General features: G+C 54.8%; 1 protein-coding gene across 1 annotated transcript; it reads left to right on the top strand.

Moving 5' to 3' along the window:
- The first annotated feature begins 5,158 nt into the window (after positions 1-5,158).
- SOX9 (SRY-box transcription factor 9) lies at positions 5,159-10,549 on the top strand. The gene is made up of 3 exons (XM_062011056.1): positions 5,159-6,046; positions 7,046-7,299; positions 7,812-10,549. The coding sequence occupies exons 1-3, from the start codon at positions 5,616-5,618 to the stop codon at positions 8,576-8,578; spliced, it is 1,452 nt and encodes a 483-aa protein (XP_061867040.1). The 5' UTR covers positions 5,159-5,615; the 3' UTR covers positions 8,579-10,549.
- Positions 10,550-24,049: the final 13,500 nt, after the last annotated feature.

Genomic DNA, 24,049 nt, shown 5'->3' with positions numbered 1-24,049 from the left:
AATCTCCAGACAAGAGCATTTGTGAAGCACAAGGTTGTGCAGGGCGGATCCTGAGCAGGACGGAACGGCGAAGTCCCATCTGTTTGTTACAGCAGAGCCGACGCTGGAGCCGGGGAGGGTTGAAACTCCCTCAGTGCTGGAGATTCAGACTCCAACTTGGGAGTGGGAATAAATGCATCACAGCATTTTCCTGCGGGGGAGCAGCTCAGCAAACTGGGGAGCTGCTGATCAGCACTGGGATTGCTCTTTAGCAGAAATCTCTGTCTTTCCCTCCTCCTTTCCTCTGACCCTCACCTTTCCAGCAGCTTCAAAACTTTGTTCCAGAGGGAGAAAAAAGCTTTTCTGTCACCCAAAACACCACAGTGCCTTTGCCACCATCCCTGAGCCTCAGCCTAACCCTGATCAGCCCTGGCAGAACCTGGCCCCCAGCTGCTTCGCCTTCCCAAGATCACTTTTAAGTGATAAATCTCATTGTTTAAAGTGACACCACCTCAGCAGCCACACCGAGCGTGCAGGTATTGAACAGCTACAGCAGACAGACGTGGTCAGAGTCACACAGGCACCCAGCTCAGCAGTTTACTGCACAATCACAAGCAGTTTACTGCAGCACCGAGATGCCTCTTCCGAAACCTGGGAATTTCCTTCACTTAGTTCTATACAGCGAGTCCATCCCGTTGGTATTTTTAGACATGAACTAAAATGCTGTCAAAGCAAATCTCTTTCAGGCACTTGCCTTCAACCCCTCAGGCTCCCTGGTACCTTACAGGCCGAGAAAGGTTTGGGGAGGGGTGGGGAGTGGGGTGGAAATATACATCCTCCAGGTTTCTCACCCATTCCCAGCTCAGCATTTGCCAAGCTTAAATCCTCTCCCTGTGCTGTCTCCAGCTTTTGACAATGGTATACTATCACAGTATCCTATCATGGTGTACTATCACTGTACTATCACAGTATACTATCATGGTTACTATCATGAAAAGCCAGAGAAATAGGCTTTTTTTCCCTTAATACCATGATGCAAATGTATAATATCAAAGAATTCTTAACTAAATTCACACAATGAGTGACAATTCAGCTCCCCAGCACATTGCTGCTCAGCCATTGCTCTTTCTCCTTTTTCTTTAACTTCACAGTGACCTTCTGATAAGGACCTGCCAGGATGTGCCTGAGAAACACTCAGGCTCTTGAAAAACAAATAGATGCAGTACAAAAAGGGGACAGGAACCTACCTCTGCACAAGGCAGAGGCTGCAAACCCTGCATGGGAGGCCATGTGAGACATTTCCACGTCACATCCAAGGCACCAAGGGCCACCTCAGAGGCTCAACACTGACCTAGTGTCCTGGGGATCACAGCCAGTTCCACAGCTCCTGGGCAGGTCACCCCCTAAACCAAAGCACAAGCTCCATCCCTGCATCAGTAACACTTTTGAGATGGGAAAGAAATACCTGTTGCTTAAGGCAGTAACACGCAGAGTGGGGAGCTGCAGGATGCCTGTCCTCGAGAGCCAGCCACGGCTGGAAGAAGGAGATAGAGAAAAATGAACTAAAACGTTGACATCTTGGGCTGCACCATGAACACAAACGTTCAGCAGTGACCAAGGGGAGGGCTGAGCCTTCCCTGCTCACAGCCCTTGTTCGTTAGAGAGGAGAAACCAGCGCACACAGGCTCTGTGGCTGCTGGAAGGATTTTGTGCTCAGGTGGGATGCAGCACAACTCTTAATTTTGCTAAAATGGCATTGTTTAGGAGGGAAGGAATTTTATGGGAGGGAGTGCTAATTACACTGCAATTAACTGCACTGCAGCACCCCTGGGACCTGCCTGGGGAAAGCCACCATCCCAACCCAATCCAAAGGCACAACCGTACCTGGCAGTCGCCTTTGGTGACATTGACCTGGCCCACACAGGGCTGGTATCAAAATCTAGAGATCTGCTGCAGCAACACCTTTATTTTTAGAGAACTCCACTAAAACCCAGATGTTGCAGCTTTGCCCCCACGGCAAACGAGAGCAGGGGAAGCGTTTCTCTGGCGCCAGCATCTCCGTGGGTTTCTCACCGACCCGGGGAGAAGGATTTGTGCCGGAGCAGGGAGGTGCAGCTGGTCCTGCATGAGGTCAGAGGGGATGGGGTGACATCAGAGCCTTCCCATGAAGCCAGCACCCATCCCACAGCCAGCCCCTGCCAGGGTCAGGCTGCCTGCAGAGGCACACGGGCGTTAGGAAGGAGCAAACTTCGCCAGGCTCCAAGGGGGAGCTGGATCAGCCTCTCCCAGCTCCCACAAAGCATCAAATGGAACTTCTTTTGGACACAGAAGTTATACATAAAATCTAAATCATTTCACAGCGGATCTGATGCACACCAGTACCTGTGAGGATTGAGAGAAAAACCTCCCAAAACACCCCAGAGAGATGCTATTCCCTTTGCTCCCAAACTCCCTGTCTCCTTCACCCTCTGCTCAGAGGCTCGGACAGTTTGTTTCCTAAAACTCGGTGACTTGATTTAGCACGAGGCAGGAAAAAAAACCCCACCCTCAAACGAGGGCTACAATCCACACACTTATCACTAAAAATCATCCCTGCTATCTCAGCTTGCCACTGAGGATAAAACAAGGGTAATTCTTTGGAAAGCAAAGCAAAGTGATGGAAAAGCAGCAGCAGCTCGTGGCTTTACAGGAAACATCCAACCCCGCAAAGCGACTGGGATCAATCAGCTTGTCCACGTTGTCTAAACAGCCCCCAGAACAGGAATTAAAGCTAATAATATAGAAATTATTCAATTACCCACGATAACTGCGAAGCTCTTTTCCCATTTCTCTTTTGTCCATTGTTCAAACTTGTCAAACCACTTTCTTTTGTTAAAAGAGATTCTTCTGTCATGAACAAGCAGAGTCCCTCTCAGCAGATGGACTTCCAGGATGAAAAATGTTCTAATTATTACACTTTTCATTAAACCAATTATCCTCCCAAATTGTTTTGGGGCTTTATCTCTGCCAATCAGCAGTAAAGCCACGGAACAATCTGTTGTCACCATATTTTTCTCCTCCAGGTACATTTGTTCAGATTCTTGCTACAGCAGCTCCAGCTGAGATAAGAACGATCTCACTGCCTGACTTTTCTTTGATGTTCCTATAACAAATACATACATTAAGAGGTTTGTTTTGCTGGATTCTGCCCCTGCACTAGCCCAGAGCCGAAAGCACCAAGGGAAAATACCTCAAAACTCTTCTCCTTTAACGTTTGCTCGGGTTTACCTTTTTTTTCACTGTCAATAACGACAGAACTCAGTGCACTCAGCAGAGGAAGGACACACAACGCTGTGCTGTCTGTCTGTGCTGTCCCGGGTGTAAGAGACCCCCAAAACGCTCACGAAGGCAAAAAGAAAAGCACTCCCTGCTCTCAGTTCCCCCTGTTCTTGCAGACAAAAGCCTCTGGAAATAGGACAGACACTTACCTTTAAACTCACCCAAAGAAAACTACTGCCCCAAAGCCTGCAAGGAGGTAAGAAAAAAAGAGAACGACCCAAATCTCAGGGAAAGATCAGCAAAAGCCACGCAGGGGCTACCCGGGAGATGGCTTTCAAACGCGTTTATTCCCAGCTCCTTCCCCCGCTGCCTTTTGCTTTTTAAACTGATGCTTTTTTTTTTCCTTTCCTCACGTGCCATTTCCAATCCCTTTCAAACGCACCGATTAACCCACCGGTGCCAGTCGTGACAAGGGACCCGCACCGGGGCACGGCCACCGCGCCGGGAGCTGCCCCCGCGCACCGCCCGACGCCACAGAGGCTGCGAATCCAAGCAGCAAATTCAAGCCGCTTCCATCAAGCCCCGACTTTAACGCTCGAGTTGAAATGAAAACTCATGTCCTGCGGATTTGGTAAAGGGAGAACCGGTGGAAGGTCCCTCACCGCCCCCCTCCCCATCACCAACCACCGCGGGGCCGCGGGGCAGGAGCGCAGCTCTCGCTGCCCTCGCACACGTCGGCGCTGATGCTGTTCTCACCGAATCCCCCCCGTTTCACCGACATTCTGCGCTATCATCTTATCTAGAAGATAATTTCTCTCCTGCCAGCGCCGGCGACAGCGAATTGTGTGCAAGGAAAAGCAGTTTGCTCATAAAAATGCCGATATGGTGTAATGCACTGTAAAGAGGAACATCAGCGTTTACCTACAGATAACCCCGGGAAGCTCCCAGGGCTTGTTTGCTTTCCCTTGGGTTGTTTCGGTGACAGAAGTCGGCCAACTCGGCCACGCTTTTGGGGGGGGGGACAATAAAAGAGGGGGGTGACGACCCCCTTTCCCCTGCACAATTCCAGCACCGGCTGCCCGGGCCGAGCTGGGGAAGGCGAGACGAGGCAGGACGGTGTGACAGAAATAAACGGCGGGGGTGACATCGGGAAGGGGAGGATGTCACACAGCGTGGGAGGGGCGGGGGGGGACGCGTCGCAGCGCACAAGGGAAAAAAAGCCGTTTTGGGGTATTTTGGGTTTCTCACACGCGCACAGACCCAGACCCAGACCCAGACCCAGACCCAGACCCACACACACACACACACACACACACACAACCACCCCCCGCCCCCACCACGCCGTGTCCGCCCCCACGCACGGCCCAGCGGGGGCGGCGCCGCGGAGGGGCGGGAATGGGGGGACGGGGACCGGACCCCCCCGCGCTGCGCTCCCCGCCCCCGCCGCGCCGTTCCTGGGCCTTTGGCGCCCTCTCCGGACGGCGCCGCGCAGCGCCCGCGGCTCCCGCCGCGCTCCGCTCCTCCACCGCCGCACCGCACCCGCGCAAACGGGGCTGGGGCCGCCCCGCCGAAAACCCGCCGCAGGGAGTCTCGCACCCCCCATTCCGCGGGAAACACCGCGCGGCGGGCGGAGCGGCACCGAGCCACGCCGAACGGCCGCCGCCGGCGCTCCGCAGGCGCGCAAGCGGGCTCCCGCAGCCCCGCGAACGCGCTCCCGCAGCCGCGCTCCCGCAGCCGCGCTCCGCTCCCCCGCCCGCCGCCGCCCCCCGCGCAGCGCTCCGCGGCCGCTGGCCCCGCCCCCCGCGGCGGCTCAGCCAATGGCGTGCGCGCCAGCCCCCGGGGGCAGCCCGCCCATTGGCCGAGCGCTGCCGAGCCGAAATCGCCGCGCAGAGTATTTATTCCCGCGGCGCGGCGCGGGCCGCAGAGCCGCGCTGGAGACCGGCGGGGCGCGCCCGGGCACTGCCAGCCCCCCACGGCTATCCCCCGAGCTGCCCAGACGCCCCCCGGCCTCCCGCCGCCGCCGCTCCGGGCTCTTGGGTTATTTTTTTGGCTTTGGGTTTTCTTTTTAATCTGCTTTTCCAGCAACTTGCAAAAAGTTTCTTTCAGCTTCCCCCTCCCCATCCCCCGCCCGCCCGTGTTTTGGGGGAAGCTTTTTGACTTCGAGGGGAAAAGAATACTAATAAAACGACTTTTTTGTAAGCTTTTTGCAGCCTTTTTTCCCCCTCGTCTCCCCAGCCGAGCTTCACGCTGCTGGGGATTTCGTCTCTCCTAGTTGGGCTTTTTTTAACCCTTCCCCGCTCCTTAGGCACCTGATTTTATATATAGATATATATATCTTTTTTTCATCCCCTGTTTCCCCCGCCTCGCCACTTTCTCGCATGAATCTCCTAGACCCCTTCATGAAAATGACAGAAGAACAGGACAAATGCATCTCTGACGCCCCCAGCCCCACCATGTCGGATGATTCCGCCGGGTCCCCCTGTCCCTCTGGATCCGGCTCGGACACGGAAAACACCAGACCCCAAGAAAACACCTTTCCCAAAGGGGACCCGGACCTGAAGAAGGAGAGCGACGAGGACAAGTTCCCGGTGTGCATCCGAGAAGCGGTGAGCCAAGTGCTGAAGGGCTACGACTGGACCCTGGTCCCCATGCCGGTCCGGGTGAACGGATCCAGCAAGAACAAGCCCCACGTGAAGAGACCCATGAACGCCTTCATGGTGTGGGCGCAGGCGGCCCGGAGAAAGCTGGCTGACCAGTACCCGCATCTGCACAACGCGGAGCTCAGCAAAACCCTGGGCAAACTCTGGAGGTGGGTGCGGAGGCCGAGACGAGGGATGCGGGGGAGGGACGGGGGATGCTGGCCGGGGAGGCTGCAGCCTGTGAGAGTTCTGCACTAGCCTGTACCAGCAGTCAGAGGAGGGGGAGAACACGGTTTCAAGCCTGGAAAACTCACTGAAAACTTTTGCATGTGCTGGCAAACTTTTTTGGAGTAGGAGAAGCCAGAGTAGTAGGGGGAAAGTAGGGAAAGTCGTTCCCTCTGGTCACCTCCTGGTCTTGCAAGTGGTTTCTTTCCCTTGAGCAGCGTTCCGAGTTGGGAGTTGGCCCCAAGGGGCAGGAGGGGGCCGGGGGGGGGTGCTGCCAGAGCCCCCCTCTGTGGGGCCTGCCTTGGCGTTTGTTTGTTTGTGCTCTTGTCCAGAGGAAATGATGGTTTTCTGGATTGCATCAGCTTGGCCCGGAGGAGAAGCGCTGCGGGGGAGGGGGGCGGCAGGAGCCGGGTGCAGGGCGAGCGCCCGCGATGCTGTGCCAAGCCCCGGGTGGGTGGGTGGGGGCGATGAGTGGCTCATGGCTGGGTGCCCTCCGACTTCCAAAATAAGGCAGGGAGGGGAGAAAAAACAGAAGGAAAGTGAGTCACCTGGCTGCCTCTTACTCTGCGACTGCTGAAGGGGGGCAGCGGGGTGTGGGGGGAATCCTGAGTGTGCGGCCGCTCTCGCAGCAGCGAGCAAAGCTGGCCCTGGCAGGCACCTAAAGCACCCCGGGGTCGGGCTGTGTGCCCTTGTAGGGCTGGCTGCTGGGGGACAAGGAACAGACCCAGCTTTGGCTCTTTCACCTCTTGTTTGGCCACTGAAGGAATCTGAGAGGGGTGACAACCAGCGCGTGCCCCACGCGGGGCGTTCAGGATCGTGGCGGCCTTTGCGTTGCCATTCCAGGGGATGGGTTTGGGCTGGTGATAATGCCACAGCGGGGGGAGCTCCTAATACCCCCTGTGCTAATACCCCCCACAACTGACTCCTTGTATTCCCCCCCTTAGGCTGCTGAACGAGAGCGAGAAGCGCCCTTTTGTGGAGGAGGCCGAGCGGCTCCGGGTGCAGCACAAGAAGGACCATCCCGACTACAAGTACCAGCCCCGGCGGAGGAAATCGGTGAAGAACGGGCAGTCGGAGCAGGAGGAGGGCTCAGAGCAAACCCACATCTCCCCCAACGCCATCTTCAAGGCACTGCAGGCAGACTCCCCGCAGTCATCCTCCAGCATCAGCGAGGTGCACTCGCCCGGCGAGCACTCGGGTAGGTGTCTGTGACCCCCACGAGGTGTTACACAGGGGATTGAGGCACAGCCACCTAAGAAAAGTTGCATCCCAAACCGGGATGGAGTTGGGGTTGGGTAAGGGAGGAGGGGAAAAAAAGGAAACCTAGAGACAAAGAGAAGGGGATGGCTGCGCAAGGAGAGGGGCACAAAGGTGCCCATGAGCCTTGCCTGTAGCACAGGCACACCAACGCTCACCTGCCATGTGCCAGCCCCTTGCTTCCACTCCCTCTACCCATGGGAAAGGTTAACCCACACTTCTTATAAAACCCCCCCAAAAGCTGACCCTGTGGCTCCTGCCTGAAGGGCTCAGGCCGGGCATTCCCCGCGCCCGGGCACGCTTGTGTTACAGCAGCAAAGCGCCGTTCCCCGTCACGCCGCGGGTCAATAGTTACCGGTGTTGTCACGTCCCGCCTCGGGGTGCCCGGGCTGCTGCGGGAGGTTCCCCTTCACCCCCTTCACACCCGTGCCCTTTCCTTCCTCCCTTCTGCAGGGCAATCGCAGGGGCCCCCGACGCCCCCCACCACCCCCAAGACGGACGCGCAGCTGGGCAAGCAGGACCTGAAGCGGGAGGGTCGCCCTCTGCAAGAAGGCGGCCGGCAGCCGCCCCACATCGACTTCCGCGACGTGGACATCGGCGAGCTCAGCAGCGACGTCATCTCCAACATCGAGACCTTCGACGTCAACGAGTTCGATCAGTACCTTCCCCCCAACGGCCACCCCGGCGTCCCGGCCACCCACGGCCAGCCCGGCCAGGTCACCTACAGCGGCAGCTACGGCATCAGCAGCACGGCGAGCTCGCCGGCCGGCGCTGCCCACGGCTGGATGGCCAAGCAGCAGGGGCAGGCGCAGGGGCAGGCGCAGCACGGGCTGCCGGCGCTGAGCGGGGAGCAGGGCCAGGCGCAGCAGAGGACACACATCAAGACGGAGCAGCTGAGCCCCAGCCACTACAGCGAGCAGCAGCAGCACTCCCCGCAGCAGATCAACTACGGCTCCTTCAACCTCCAGCACTACAGCTCCTCCTACCCCACCATCACCCGCTCCCAGTACGACTACACCGACCACCAGAACTCCAGCTCCTACTACAGCCACGCCGCCAGCCAGAGCAGCAGCCTCTACTCCACCTTCACCTACATGAACCCCACGCAGCGCCCCATGTACACCCCTATCGCAGACACTTCTGGGGTCCCTTCCATCCCCCAGACCCACAGCCCGCAGCACTGGGAACAGCCTGTCTACACACAGCTCACCAGACCCTAAAGCCATTTCAATGAGGTGGGGCGAAGAGGAAAAAACCCACCCAGCGCCCCACAGAAGAGATTCAAGAGAAAGAAAAACCCAAGGACTAAGCAAACAAAGCGTGAAAGAAGCGAGAAGGGGGAACTTCCTCAGACTTTTTCCTTCTTTGAAATGAAAAGAATGAGTGAGAAGGACGGTCAAGGTGAAGCTGGCAGGGAGGAGAGAGAGCACCTGGAGCCTTCTGCACTACAGCATCCCCAGGAAGGGCCAGAGCACTCGGTACAGACTTTCCAAGGACTGGACTTGAACTCTGCGTCCAGGGCGTGTGTGGAGAGATTTCTCACCAACCAGCTCAGCTGTCTTGTTCTCTCTGGACTTTTGTAATGAGGTTTTTTTTTTGGGGGGGGGCTTATTTTTTAGCAGTAATTAACAAAAATGGAAAAAAAATAATGGGAAGGGGGGGGAAAAGAGCAAACTCAGAGTCCTCTGTGAGGAATATTCTCTATTTTAACTATTTTTTAGTATGTACTGTGTATGATTCGTTACCAAGCTGAGGGGGATTTGTACCTATTTTTTAGAGACTTTTTGTCAAATGCTCTTATTTTTCCAACAGCTTAAGAAAATAAAAGGACACTTAGTGGGGCAGTGCTGGGCTTTCTTGCAGAGATATTTTTGTATAGATAAGTGTCTTTTTGTTTTTTACCTCCCCCTCTCTAAAAGCGACCATGAGAGCAGCAGCCTGGGTGTGCTGAGTGGGAACAGAGCGGGCAGCGCTGCCGGCCCAGGCTGCACAGGGACGAGAGCAGGGGAGGAGACAGAGGGAGAGACAGAGGCTTTATTTTTCTAACTAATAGCAAAAAGCAGCCAGCAGGAGATTTTTTAACTTCTATTTTTTAATAACCTCGAGCCTTAAGAAAGAAAAACAAAGAGTTGGGGGTTGTTGTTCTTCAAGGGCAGCAAAGTGCTGCTGAGAAGCCTTAAGCACAGTCCTGTGATAATCACTTGTCCTCAGCTCTGGGGTGGGGGAGGCTGAGCTAAGCCCCCTCCAGCCAACCTCCCAAGTCCTCACCCCCAGGTTTTGATGCAAAAAAAACCCATCCAGGGGCTCCTCTCTCTGCTTGTGGGACATCACAGATACTTTAAGTTATTTATTTCGTGAGAAGAGCAGTTTCTAATCTCAACTCCCTGGTGTTCCTTTTCCCCTCCCTTCTGCCCTCAGCCCTGGCACAAGCGGTTGCGTGTGTCAGAGCGTTGGTTGGAAGGTAACCCCTGTTAAATTATGGTCTAAACTGTAACCAAGCCTCTTATTTATCTCTTTAATTCTTTTATTATTATTATTATTATTCTTGTTTGGAATCTTACGTCCTGGGTTTGTACAAACTTGTGCTCTTCTCTTGGTTTCTTTCTTTTTGTCTTAAGGATAAACTGGAAAAAAAAAAAGAGGAGAAAATAAAAAGAACCAACCCCCCTCCCCTTGTACAAACTGAAACGATTGCAAATGTAGCAGATCACTGAATCATTTGCCTTGTTTTCTGCCTCAGCTCTCTGGGACACACGAGCTCGTGTGAGGATGAGACCCAGCACCCCGGGGCTGTGATGCAGGGCAGGGAGGGGGCAGCATCCTTTTAGCCTTCCACCCCCTCCCCTCCTCCTCCTCCACCCCCAAAACTGGCTTGAGGTGGGGCCCCTGCTGTTGGTGAAGCTGTGGCTGAACAGTTCAGGATTGCTTTTTAAAAAAGACAGCAAACTTCTTCTCTTTTTAATTTAAAAAGATGCTCTATTTGTTCACTTGGGTTGTTTTTTTTAGGGATTTGGTAGAAGAAAAGACAAAACCCCCAATCTGAAAGCACTCTTATACTCTGGCATCTTCCTGTTTCTGTACAAAAGCAGATCTTTTTAAAGTATTTCTGTAACTTAAAAGACCTGTCATTTAAATCATATTTTTGTCTTTAGGTAAGTTGGTTTTGTTGGCAAGATCCTTCTCGTTGTGAAACTTACCTTTTTTTTTTGTATATTATTGTTTGCAATAAATACACATTGTATTAAAAGTGCAAACTGTCTCGTTTGTTAACCAGAGGGATGCCTCTTTCATCAGTGCAAAGCCTGAGCCCAGCCTGGTGCAAGGGAAGCCTTGGCAGGAGGGTGAGGACACAAAGGACAAACCCAGCCTCAGCCAGGGCTGTGATTCAGGGCCACACTGGCTCCCACTCTGGGTGCCAGCAGGTTGTCTGCTCTCAGCTGACCCAGTCTGGGAGGATGCTGAGCACAAAGAGGGGAAAGGAGCTGCCCAGAGTTTGGGGCTTTGAGATCTTTCACATAAGCCTGTTGAAATTCTAGAGAGAAGCTGAAATTCCCCAGGACAAGCCAACTGGGAGCTGGCTCAGCCTCGAAGTGCAGAGATGCAGCACAGGCACCCCAGCAAGGAACAAGCTACTCCCCAGCCTGGCCAGGCATGGCTCTTCTTATCAAGCCCATCCCAGGTAAATCACTGCTCTGACCTCATCTGCTCTGTAACCCCACTGCCCCTGGTGCTGGGGGCAATCACCCCTCAGCCTGCAGCACCACTTGCCCTCCCCTGCCCCGGGGCTCAGCTGCCCCACTGCTATCCAACACTGACAAGCACACACCCCCTGGCACCACTGCAGAGGCTGGTCCCCTGCCCTCTGCTCCCTCCAAGGGCACAGCTACCCACACATGGAAACTTCTGCACGCACACCAGAACCCGACCTGGGCTGTGGGGAAGCCCCAGCTGGCATCCAGCAGCTCCACACCACGAGCTGAGCGGGGCTGTTATAAACCCTCATCAGCCCCATCTGATCAAATGCTACTTTACCATCAGTTTGTTCTCTCCAAATCTTTTCTCTCCCTGGCCAAAAAGCCCCTGTCTGAGCCCAGGAGCCAGGCCTGCTCCCCAGCTCACTGCAGAGGCACCTCGGGGCAGGGACGTCGCAGCGGGAGCACAAAGAGCTCGGGGCTGCAATGCAAAGCCTCCACACCGTTGTAAAATATTTGCTCTCACTACAAGTAACACTTAAGCCAATTAACTGCGAGGGCTTCATTTACTTTGTGCATTAGTTAGGGTCAGTGTCACTATTTACCTGTGCAATCAGCCACCCAGGCCGGTGGGAACGCTTTGGTGGCGGCCGCTGTCCCGCAGCGCGTGGCGGGCTTCCCCTGCCCTCCTCGGACTTTGCCCACTGCAGCTTTTGGCTTTGCTGCTCCTTTGGAAAGCAGAACAAACGTAGCTCCCGCTGTTGTGGCGTGGAAGCACCCAGGAGCCCCGGGGAGGGCTTGGCAGGCCCGCTGCAGGCACAGCCCTGCAGGCAAACAAGTCCATAAAGCAGTCAATGCCTTTCTGATGCTCATGGGGAGGGGAGGGGGGCTGTTATCCAGCAACAAGCTGGAAAATGCCCCAAAAATGGGGCTGTCCCTTTGCCTGCCTCTCTGGGAGTCTGAGCCGGGAGGGACCTTCCACATCCCTTCCAGTTCACACTGGGCACAGCAAGAAGAGGAGGGTGGGAGCGAGGCAGAGCTGGGACATTCCTCACAGGCAGAGCTGCAACGAGCCCCAGCACAGCCCCAGCTGCTCCCGGGGTCTGCAGCAGCATCTCTGCCCTGCCACAGCCCCAGCTGCTCCCGGGGTCTGCAGCAGCATCTCTGCCCTGACACAGCCCCAGCTGCTCCCGGGGTCTGCAGCAGCATCTCTGCCCTGACACAGCCCCAGCTGCTCCCGGGGTCTGCAGCAGCATCTCTGCCCTGCCACAGCCCCAGCTGCTCCCAGGGTCTGCAGCAGCATCTCTGCCCTGACACAGCCCCAGCTGCTCCCGGGGTCTGCAGCAGCATCTCTGCCCTGCCACAGCCCCAGCTCTGGGCTCTCTCTCTGTCCCCCAGCACCTTCCAGCCGGAAGCACCCCTGGGAAATCTTCACCAGAAACCAAGAGAGCAAAGCTCGTGACCCAACCCTGGACCTGTAATTTCTGCAGTGTTTGCTTATGGTGTGGGCTTTAACGCTTTTGGCCTTGGCTGGGGAAAGCCAAAGCTGGACGCAGGTCCCTGGGGGCAGCTCCCAGCTCCCCACCCACCCACCTCCGGGCAGGGGATGGGGAGGGATGGGGGAGACACCGAGAGAGGGAGAGAAACGCTGGGAAAGCTGCAAAGCTTCGGGGCACTCTGTGCTAGAAAGCAGAGCAGGCCGGGTGGGAGGGAAAGGAATTCACGGGAACTCTGACAATGCTGCAGGGCAGGTTTGAGCGCGGCAGATAAGGAGCGGGCGCGGGGCAGATGCTGCGGGGCGGGTGCGATGCTGCGGGGCGGGACGGGTGCGGGGCACGGCCGGGGACCAGGGGCACCGGCTGAAAGCCGCGGGGAGAGACAGGACAAGCCCTGCTCCTGGCTGCTTTGGCTTTTGCAGCGCTGGAGCTTGGCTCAGGGGCGAGTTTTTGAAGGGTTTTCATGGGTTCAGAATAAAACTAAAGGATCCATTTTTAAAAAGAAAAGCGAGGAGAAAGGTTGAAGGCGGCCCTGGGGAAGCCCGTGGCACAGCCTGGAGCCGTGGCACAGCCTTCCTCTGCCCTGCCCAGGTCCCTGCCATGCCCCGTTGTGCCGGGCTCTGGGTCCCTGCAGCACACGCAGCTCTGAGTGCAGGCGCCTGCAGCAGCATCTGCTCAGAAACCAGCTTGGATTTGCATTCCCACAGGCAGCTGTTGGTGTGTTGACACGGTCTGAAAACCAGGGCTTTCTCAGGGACAGAAGGCAAGATCACAGCCAGCTGTGTGTGGGGATGCCGGGAGCTCCTGCACCGCTGCAGCGCTGGGGACATGGCAGAGCGACACAGCACAGCACAGCCAGGCTCGCTGCGAGGCAAACGGGACCTGCTAGGGCTTCTCTTTCCCTTTTTCAGGAGTCTGCTGGTTGAATAAGAGGAGTATGTCAAAGTGAGAAGAGCAAGCTGGGGTTTCCCCTGCCTGGACCACGTTGGACTCCCCAGCCCCCAGAGCAGGGCAGTGCTGCCACCCCAGGAGAGGTGTCTGAGGAAGGAGAGACAAACACAAACCCCCCTGTCTCTGTGCCACCAGCACCATTTGACTAAGATGCTTGGCTTCAATGCTATAAACTCATCTAGAAAAGGTAGGGAGAGGGAGGAGAGCTGAGAGACACATGACACACACTGGTCCAAGGCATCAGAGGGGATACAGAAAAAATAAACCCTCCAACGTCTCCAGCACAAGCCTCCTGCTTTCAGGCTGCCTCACATGATGGGTGGCTGGGGATGTGGGTGCAGGCAGCAGTGCAGGAAGGATGGAGGCAGCTCACCACTTGGGAAGCGGGTGCTGAGGATGCACCACGCGATGCTGCAGCCCCCTGAACCACAGCTGCCCCCACTGCCACCCCCAGCCAGGCTGCTCACCCACCCCAAGGGCTGCTCATCCTCCCAGGGGCTGCTCCTGCACCCACCTGCCCTGGGTTTGCAGGTGGTGTGGGGGCAGGCAGCTGGATGTGGGCAGAGCAAGGGGCTGCACAGCACCCATCACACCCAGGACCACCCTAAGAACCTGCAAGGGAGGAGAGGAAAAGGCTCCTGTGCACCCCTCCTGCTCCCTCCCAGCAATCTGCCTCCCAAATGAAAGCAAAGCCACTGCTGCTGCACAATTAACCCCTCCAGAGCAGGACTGGGTCCTACTCCAGTGGCCATTCACAGCTCAAACAGCAGCATCTCCCACCAGCTCTGCAGGCCCCAGAATCCCAGGAGCAGGCCACAGCCACCTCACCCCCACCCCAGGGTGGGCACAGACATGCCCTAAGTGCTACTGTAATATCAGTAACTGATCCCCAGGTGCTTGGGGGGCTGTAAAACCCTCCTTGTTGGCTCTTTGGGTCAGAGCCCACCTCTTTACTAGGTGTTTGCACAAGGACTACTCTAATGGGGCACTGAGCCACAGCCAGGGTCCTGGAGCACTATTGTAATACAAATCCTAATCATGCAATAGCCATTATACAAGCAGCCCCTGCTCAGGGCTCAGCTCTGAAGGCTCATAAACCAGGCAAGGGCTCTATTGAAGTCAACAGGAGCTGGGCCCATGCACGGGGAAGCTGGATCTGAGCTGCTCAGCCTGGGAAATCCCAGTTTCATTCTGCATGTGTGTGTGTGTATGCTCCTGGATGTGTGCACAGAGGGGCTGAGACCATCACTGACCAGTGGCTTGAGCCTTGAGACGTGTTGTGTGCAGAGCTGGGCTGGGGAGCAGTCTCTTCCTTAAAACACAGTTGTGTGTCTAAGGGGCTCAATAAAACCCCATTTGAAATAAGAAACAACAGCAACTATGAGAAAGGAAGCAGCCCTTCCAAACTCACCTTTCTAATTCATTACCTGCCTGGGAGCTGCTCTTGGTTTTCAGCAACTGAAACATTTTATACAGGGAGAAAGTGTGAGAGCTCGGTGTGTGCAGCTCAGGGGCGCTGGAACCACAACTGCAGCCCCTCAGCCTGGCAGGGAGAGGCAGAACCAGGGCTGAGGGGCTCCCCAAGGCACACAGATGCAGCCTTTCAGCCTGGAAAGGAGCACATTCTTAATGAGGTCACAGCTCTGACTTGAGGAAAAGCCACAGGCTGAATAACGTGTGGCCATCCTGAGAGGTGCCTGGCAACCTGGCCCCATCCCAGGTCAGCTCCAGCCCCTGGATCTAGCATCACCTTCACCATCCTCCTTAAAATCCCATGGGGATCTCCTCCCCACAGAGGCTGGATCCACAGCCTGATTGCCCAGCGTGGCAGGGGACTGTTTTGGTCCCCAGCCTGGAGTTACCCTTCAGTACAAAGTGCTGGAAAGGATTCAACCCCCAGGTGACAACTCAGGTGTGACCCTCCCACACAGCACAGTGTTTCTGCCCAGCAGCCCTCCCAGCTCTCCTGCACACCCTGGGATGTGTCAGAGGGAAAGGGGAAGGAAAAGAAAGACCTTTACATTTGATTTTTCCTTCCCCCAACGCAGGGATTAATGACACACGTTGTCTGGGCACAACCCAACCATCACCAAGCAAAGTCGCACTCCATCAATTTTAAGCTGCTAATAATAAGGCTGGACAGGAGTTTTAAAGCTTCAGTAGACAGTTTACAATTAACCTACTCCTGTCAGCTGGAAAATCACCTTACAATGTGATTCCAGTCCATGCCTGACTCGCTTGGGAGTCAGAAACTGCTCTGGATACCCAGCAAACGTATCACACAGAGCCAGGAGGAAGGCCCAAGGGACAGAGTTTCAGACCTGACCTGAATTTCTCCCAGCATTGAGACAGATTTTTATCCCACAGGGCTGCCAGCCCTTGGGAGCTAGAAACCAGCCTCCCCCACTTTTGAAGCTCTTTGGACTCATCCCAGTCAAGTTCTTTATCACCTGCTCAGTGGGAACAAGCCCCTGGTTCAGCAGAGCTTTGATGACTTGCAATGCAGCTGAGAGAGAGGAAGATGTATGTTTTGAAGCTCCAAACCAGCAGAGATGCATAGAGCAAGATGCCAGTGGCATCCCATCGTGGCACAGAGCGTTGGGACACACCATCACACCAGCCCTGCTGCCTCCTGACTCTCTGGGGGCTTTTTGCAAGCTGTCCAAACCAAGAGGTGAAATCCCTGAGGTGGAGCCACCATCCCTGCCTGAGCCAAGCCAACCAGACACACGTGGACATGCCAAGTGCCATGCCAGGTTACATCTTGGTTGTGCCTGATACCATCTTCTCCCTCTTCTACCAGCTCACTGACAACTTCAAGATCAAACACACACGATGAAGCAAGTGCAGTTCCTTTGGTGACCAACCTGTGCATTCACAGGGAACCTTTGGCATCCAAACCAGCCTCTTGGGAGCCTACACCCACCCAGCCCGAGACCTGGCTCCTTTGCCTTTGGCTGCAGCCACGAGGTGAAGTTTCAGAAAGGTCCTGTCTGAAATAACCTTTCAATAAACCAAACCCTGATGGTGAATAGTGAGTGAGGGGTGAGCTGGGGAGGGGGGACACCCAGTCATTTTCTGTGATTAAAAGGCAAATTTCATTCCTCTAGAAACTTGGAAGTAAATGTGGTGTTGCCATGGTTTCCCAGCCACTGGCTGGAAATGACAATATTAGCAGGGTGACCTGGTAATTAGAAACTGTGCCCTCAGGTCAGACTTGGGAGAAAATAAAGAGAGATTACCGAGTCCTAAAGACACAGCATAATGCTGCAGGCTCCTGGGCTCCCCACCTTTTATAACCGGCCCATTTAAATGCAGATTATGACTTTCCACCTGGGGCTGCTAATCTGTCTCACAGCCAGATCAAACAATAAGGCATCTCTCCTCACTGTGGGGCCAGGGTGCTTGTGAGCTGGGTCTGTCATCGGCTCTGTCAGTCTGTCTATTCCCCCCCAACCCCCAGAGTTGTTCAGGCACAGAGGATTTTTCCAGCTGGGGTGTTTGCAGCCTCCTCTCCCTCCCCCCAGACCCCAAGGACTTGGAGCAAACCAGGCTCAGACTTTCCCCTCGATGATGCAATGGAAAACAAGGGGGAGCAATCAAACTCATTAGCATTGGGCTGGCATGGACTCAGCTGAGGAGGGGGTAGGATTAGACCCTGGTGCTGAGGTAGGAGGGTGATTTCAAGGAAGCAAGTGTCTCCTCTCAGCCCAGCATCTCTGTGATGTCCTGAGGGAGACTCAAGGGCTCAGAGTCACTCCCAGCCCCACAGATCTACTGGTCTCAACTAGGTGAGGGTGGGCAGATGCATGTCAACCCATCCCATCACCTGGGCAACCCCAACACTTCAGCCTGTCCCTGCTGAAATGTCTTACAGCAGCATCAGCATCAGCAGTGTTTGGAGATCACACTTTGCATTGAAGGACAGGGAAGACAAACCCAGTGTGTCTGAAACAGGGGGAGATACTTTCACATCAAAGCAGGGGGAAAGTCTCCAGATCCAGCATGAGCCTGGGAGAGACCCTGCTGTAACATGTGGGGTTCCCAGCTCCTGCTCCCCACCCTTGGATGGATGGTTACCACCTCTGTCCCTTTATAGTCCCAGAAACCCAAGCTCAGACAGCACCACCCATGACCAGTCAAACATTCCCCATTCCAGAGCCACCTCAACCTTCCCAAAGTGGGAGAGAAAAAGGGAACATGATGCCCAGAAGACTCCTGAGGACACAGCAGAGGATGCTGCCTTCCTCCCACAGCCACTCTTTGCAAAGCACTCCTGGCACACATAGGAAGGAAAAGCCAAGGGGACATCCAGGAAAAGAACCCAAATGTCCTTGGCAAGATGAGCCTCTGAATGCAGCTCAGCTTTCTGCAGTGGCAAAACACCGATTGCTCCTTGTAGCTGTGCTGGAGTAATAAAATGAGGAGGACAAGTGTGTGCTGGGAACACAAGAAAAGCAAGACTGGATGCTCCACACCTTCCCAATGCATACCCCTGACATCCAGGCAAATCTGAGCTCTCCCGTGCCTCAGTTTTCCCCTCTGCTTGCCCACCTAGGATCCAGCTGTGCTGCACAGCAAGGACAACTCTCATTTGACACTTAGAGACCTGATTTTGCACAAGAGCACTGCAGATACCAGCAGCACAGAAGTGATTTCAGCCCCCTTATCCCCGCTGCCACTGAGGCTCCCAGCACAGGCACGTCTCCCATGTCTAAAAAAGCCCAAACTGAGCCCTAACAGCTCCATTCTTGCCTCCCTCAACCCCTCTGCTGCCTCTCGTCCCCCTTCCTCGCCCTTCTTCCTCCTCCCTCCCCAAACTGTCACGGTTTGTTTTGTTTGGGTCCATTTTCCTTCCCCCTCTCCTGCCCCTCACCAACAGATAGCTTTCCCATGGAGATCCAGCCTGCTCCCTGCCTATTAGCATCCTTGTGCATAATTAGAGCCGCGGGCATTGTCATGCAAAGCAGCCTGGGATGACAACACTCCAGCCTGGACGACACAGAAATGCCGGGAGGAAGTTTCTCACACTGCTTTTAGCCAAGGCAAAGCAGCCTGAGCACGGGCTTGAGATTTTAATTAATGGCTGGGTGCTGGGCTGCCTCCACAGCCCCAGTGCTGCATGAGGAAAGAGTTCCAGCTGCCCACAGCCAACCACGGCCTCCACATTCCTGTGTAATACTTACAGCTCATGAAAACACAGTCACAACCCTTCCTGAGGCAGCCACAGGGTCACCTCCCACCAAGCACAAGGGGTGACAGGGCTCCATCAGTGTCTCTGATGGGCTCTGTCCTCACTGCTCTCCCTAACAGCTCACATGCAGCCAAAAAGGCTCAAAAGCTTTTGTTCCTGCTCAATGCCTTCAGGGGTGTGGTTCTGGCCTCGTGGTCCCTTGGGAGGCTTCACTCAATGTAAGGTTGGGGGAAAGATGGGTGACTTGGTCCAGGACAACTCAGCTGAGAAGGCAGGCTCAGATGCTGAGCCCTGCTCAGCCAAACCCACCCCTTCCCACAACCTTCCCCTTTCTCAGCTTCCCTGTTCCCTGGGCAGCAGATGTCAGCTGGTGGGTGCCTGCACAAGGAGCCACATTTTCCCAAGGGCCAGAAATGCTACAAATACCTTTCCAAATACCTTCAGCAGACCCAGGGGGAAACATCCCTGTCTGCATACTCCCCTGAGAACAGCCCCACTCACCCTGTGGCAGAGCAAAAGATCCCTCATGAAGAGAGAATAAAGGTAAAACCACAAGTAGGCTTTAAGGAAAACCCAAGTCCCATTTGCAGGAGGGATTTCACTTCTTAACAGGCAAAGTCCCATTCACCTGCAGTGGGATTTGCACACCAAGGCCAGCAGCCACTTATGCAAAGAGTTTAAGAGCCTCTGGTTGGAGGAATTTGCTCCAAGGGAGAAAGTTTAGGAGGATTTTATCACCCTCCAAGAAGTTCACTCCACTTCTGGTCCCTCCTGCCCCACGCCTGGCTTGCTGGGTTGCTCTCCAGCACTTTGCAGGCAAACCCAAGGTGCCTGTGACCACTGGGGTTTTAACTTTCACCACCTCCAGGATTGCTTTTGGCTGGAGGAGGCTTTGCCCTGCAGCTGAGCAGGGTTGGGACAGTGTGAGGTGAGTGGTTGGACTTGATCTGAAAGGTCTTTTCCAACCAAAATGATTATCTGACTCCCTTGAAGTCCCTGCAATGAGCTCAGCCCAGGTGTGGGTGGCAAAGTAAAGGAGTCCAGCATGGGCAATGCCTTCCCCCAGGCAGGGACTCCTTGTGCCCTGCCTGCCCAGGATGGCACCCAGCTCTCCCATTAGCTCTTTAAGCAAAGGCACAGGCAACCTCACTCTGCCCCCATCAAGCAGCACCTGCATCATTCCTGCCTCCCCAGCACAGTTTTGGCAGGTACCTTGTTCACATCTTGTTGCAAAATGCAGCTGCTCCTCCTCAAACAGCAGCAGGGGCAGGGCAAGAGGCTTCTCTCCTGTCAGCACACTGCCTGGGCTCTCAAGCCTGCACCCCTGTGAGACCAACAGCCACCAAAGCAGCAGAGGCCAGAGGGGCTCCTCCAGACCCATCAAACAGAACACAGCCAGCCCAAAATCCTGCCTCTGTGGCCACTCCTGAAGCATCAGTAATTTGTCCTGGAGTGCTGCCATACCTCCAGCCAGCCCTGGAGCTCACAGCAAGGCTGGGGAGAGTGTTGCAGTAGGGGCTGAGCAGAGGCAGGGAGGCTTCCCAGCCTGGCTTCCCATCTGATAACCAGCCACCAAAAGGTGAGGAAGCATCTGAGTTCAGAGCAGTTCTGGGCCACACAGTCCGGTAATTGAAATGTACTGAAACAATCTGGGGTGCTTCTGGGAAGGTCAGGGATTAACACACCAGGCAGGTCTAATCCTTCCTTGAAGCAGCACCCTGCAAGTGCTTTGCTCCCTGAACACCAGCTCCTCTGCTCCTGCACCAGCTAACGTGGATTTTGGCACCAAGGGCTCTGTGTCTTCTCACATCCCTTGAGGTGCTGTGCCAACACTTTCTGTAACAGTAACAAGAAACCTTTTGATAGAGAAAATCCAGAGAAAACCTGTGGGAAATGGGGGTTGTGAGGAAGGACAGCATCTGCTTCCAACCATTTCTGGTTCTTATTTCTGCCATTCCTTGCCCTCCCTCCCACTGGTTCCTGCCCAGTGAAGGGCAGGGTTGCAAGCATCATACACATGCACCACAGCAAGCTTCCCAACACACAAGAGACAGGACCTCACTCTACCTGAGCATCCCAGAGCTTTCCACCCTTCAGACCACAGGCATTGCCCTGACTCAGGATCCCACTGCAGCAGGTTGACTCACAGCAGCTGTGGTTTCAGGAGGAGGTATTCAGGACATGACTGAGGTGCTCTGGGTTTAACTGTTAACCTCTGAGCTCCACTCTTGGGTTTCACACTTGGGAATTCACCCTCCCTCAAAGCAGAGCCTGAAGCAGCAGCATTTAGCAGGCATGAGTCAGAGAGAGGAGGACAGGGCTGGTTCCTGACCACATCCCTGGAGGATGCCAACACCCCACATCTCCAGCTGGCCAGCCTTGCAGAGCTGCACTGCTCACTGAACTAGTTATTTCAGCCTAAAAAATGCAGCTGAGGGCCATCCTGTACATGAGTGGGTCATTAAAGGATCTGGTGCTCATTAGCAGTCCCACAGGGCTTTGTGTGCCTGTGTAACCTCCCCCTGAAGAGGAATAGAGGGGAAAAACCTGCAGTGAAGGAGCTGAGGGTGGTACAAACACCCATGTGTCCCTCCCTGCATCCTTCTCCTGCTCCCACACACCCTGAAACGATGACAAATCATCCAAGGGGACACTGACCAACCTAATGCTGGTTGGCTGGTGACTGCTCTGATGGTGGAGCTGGTGCCAGAGCAGCAGAGGGGAGACAGCTTCAGCCACAGAACATCAGAACAACAAAAAAGGGATGGACTTACTTTGCAGGTGGCACTGCTTTGTTCACCCATCTCCAGGGGCTTTGTGCTCTGCTCACCACACACAGGCAGAGCCCAAGATGCCCACGGGAAACCCCCACTGCAGCGGATGCTCGGGGCCAGGGAGGTCACACAGCACTCCTGGCTGGAGCTCCACAGCCTGTTTGCTTTGCCTGCCCCCAGACTCTGCCTCAGCAAAGCAGGCAGAGCCAGTAGCCAGGGCTGACCTAGCCCATGACCCATAACCAGCCCAGCCAAGCCCCTGATTGCAACCTTCTGGAAGGGGCAGGAGTTTTAACACGCTCCTGCCCGATGGGGAGCAGCTGCCAGCACCTCCCTGCAGCTTGGGATGGTTTGGTTGACAAGAGCCTCCTGCAAAGCCAGGCCAGCAAGGCACAGGGTCCAGGTGCAGCCCAGACCCTTAGGCATTGCTGACAGCTGGAGAAGAGGCACAGAGCAGCAATGGAGCTGGACAAGGCCACGTTGGGGACTCGGGTCACACCTCTCCAGGGACAACCACTGTAGGCAAGCCAGTAGCAGAGCCACAGAGCAAAGCCAGGTGTTGCTGCCCATACCTGCTCCTACAGATCCCCTTTCACCAGACCACTGCTGCAGGGCAGGAGGTGGCTGGGGGAGTGTCCTGCAAATGCCTGCAGTTCACCAGCATGCACTTTGAATTCCTTGACAGCAGAAGAGGTCACAGATCCCTTCCCCATCTCTTCCTATTTCAGCAGCTCTCTGCTGGTGAGATCATTGCTTTTCTTCCCACAAGTGTTCTTGCCTGGGAAATGACTCTGCAAGCAGGACAAAAGCTCACTGGGGTAGATCATACATGGTTATCGATGACCACACAGGAGAGAAGGAGGCTGGAAGATAGACTAGCACCATGCAAATTCCCCATCTCACCCTACTCAGCTTCTCCCTTCTCTATTCATTTTGGAAACTGAAAAAAATAACCCAGAGACATTCCATGCTCCCTGAAGTTAAACCTCCAGCACACTTCAACTCCCAGCAGTTCAGAGAATGACAACTCGCTGTTTAGACTTTCTCCTAACTCATATTTCAGAAGGGCCTGTCATAATCCATCCTCAACCCATTTTCCTTCTTATTTGTTTTCTCTTTACTCCTCCTCCTTTTTCTTTCCCTCCCTTTTAACCTGTTTAATCCTTTTAAGTTCAAGGATTTGAAAAGTAAATACTATAAAAGATGAAAGGTGCGTTGGAGGAAATCAACTTTGATAAGAGGCTTTTATGGCTTGTAAACCTTATTCCGGCCCTTTGCCTTGAAAGGCAACACTAATTTTAAGAGCCTTATGCAAGCCTCATGTTGGGCTTGGGAAAAAAAACCCATTGCACCAGTCTAGAGATCATGGGCACCTGGCTAAGGGTCTTCTCCTGACAGCGTGCTGAAGGCTCGCCAGAAGCTGGGCAACCAACAACAGGATGACTCTGGGCTTTTCATTCCTTTGCAGGAGCCCAGGCAACAGTCAAAGCAACTTTTTAAAGGAGAAAGAAGGAAAAAAAGTGCTAAATAATAGTAGCACAAGCCTGAATAAATTGCCACTGGGGTACTCTCCTTAACTGCCAGGCTGCTGCAACAAAGCACCTCCAACTCACCCCCTCCAGAGCAAGGCAGCCAGGCTCCATCAGCTCCACACCACGGTCATGCCACGAGACCCCTGCCCAGGTGGAAGCAGCACTGAAAGTGTTAAACAGCCCTGACTCCACTCCATGGCCAGGCCTCAGCTTCCCCCATGGCCAGGACCTGGGTGCAGTGAGGTCAGGGCTTGGCAGAGCTGAGCTGTGGCTTGCGTAAGAGGAGTGTTTGGAGACTGAGATGTGTTGTTTGACAGTGTAAACACACGGCTGCATCAGTTGTTTGAACACAGGCCACAAAGCTTGAAGGGAAACGTCTCAGTGGATGGACCTGAGCTCAGGACAAGTCCCTTTCCAGGTACCCAGTGCTGAGGTTGGGACTAAAGAGCCACCACCCTCCTCCTCCAACAAGCCTGTGGTGCTGAGTGCCCCCAGCCATGCCATCAGCCCCACTGACCGTGGTGGTCTCTGGAGGTGACCAGCTCAAGGCAAACACCCAATGTCACATCAGCCTTTTCCACATGCTCCCCTCTCCTTCAAGAAGCAAAACAGCTCATTCCTGCACAAGGTCCTGGCTGTGAACTGCTCCAAAATGGAATTGCTGCTGAGGGCTGAATAACTACACCAGGAGAGTGAGGAGGCTGCAACCATTGCCTACAGTGCTGCTTGCACAGAGCCAGCCTTGGTGCTAATTAGCATCACGTGGGAGGCTCATGCAAAGCATTATTCTGAGGGAAATGAGCTGTAATCCAGACAAGAAACATCTACCAGGAGACAGAGGCTGGTTCCTTGGGACGTTGCTGTTCCTGGAGGGACAGGGAGGTTCAGCCATGTCTGAGTGACAGAGAGATGGAGAAAGACTGGCCCATTAGGTGAGGGAGAGGAAGAGGGGGCACCTTCCCCATGCTGTGTTTGTGTTCAGCTCGGGGCTGTGAGGCAAGTCATCATTATTACTGCTATAACAACAGTATCCTTCTCCATATCTGCAGAGC

Source organism: Colius striatus, chromosome 18, assembly GCF_028858725.1.
Source record: "Colius striatus isolate bColStr4 chromosome 18, bColStr4.1.hap1, whole genome shotgun sequence".
Lineage (NCBI taxonomy): Eukaryota > Metazoa > Chordata > Aves > Coliiformes > Coliidae > Colius > Colius striatus.
Note: the sequence above shows the minus strand (reverse complement) of the source record. Positions and strands in the feature narration are given on the sequence as shown.

Bases quoted from the DNA above. Each gene is read 5' to 3' on its own strand.
- SOX9 (XM_062011056.1), top strand. From the start codon at position 5,616: ATGAATCTCCTAGACCCCTTCATGAAAATGACAGAAGAACAGGACAAA. The intron at 6,047-7,045 runs GTGGGTGCGGAG...TCCCCCCCTTAG, and splicing joins ACCCTGGGCAAACTCTGGAG to GCTGCTGAACGAGAGCGAGA. The intron at 7,300-7,811 runs GTAGGTGTCTGT...TCCCTTCTGCAG, and splicing joins CTCGCCCGGCGAGCACTCGG to GGCAATCGCAGGGGCCCCCG.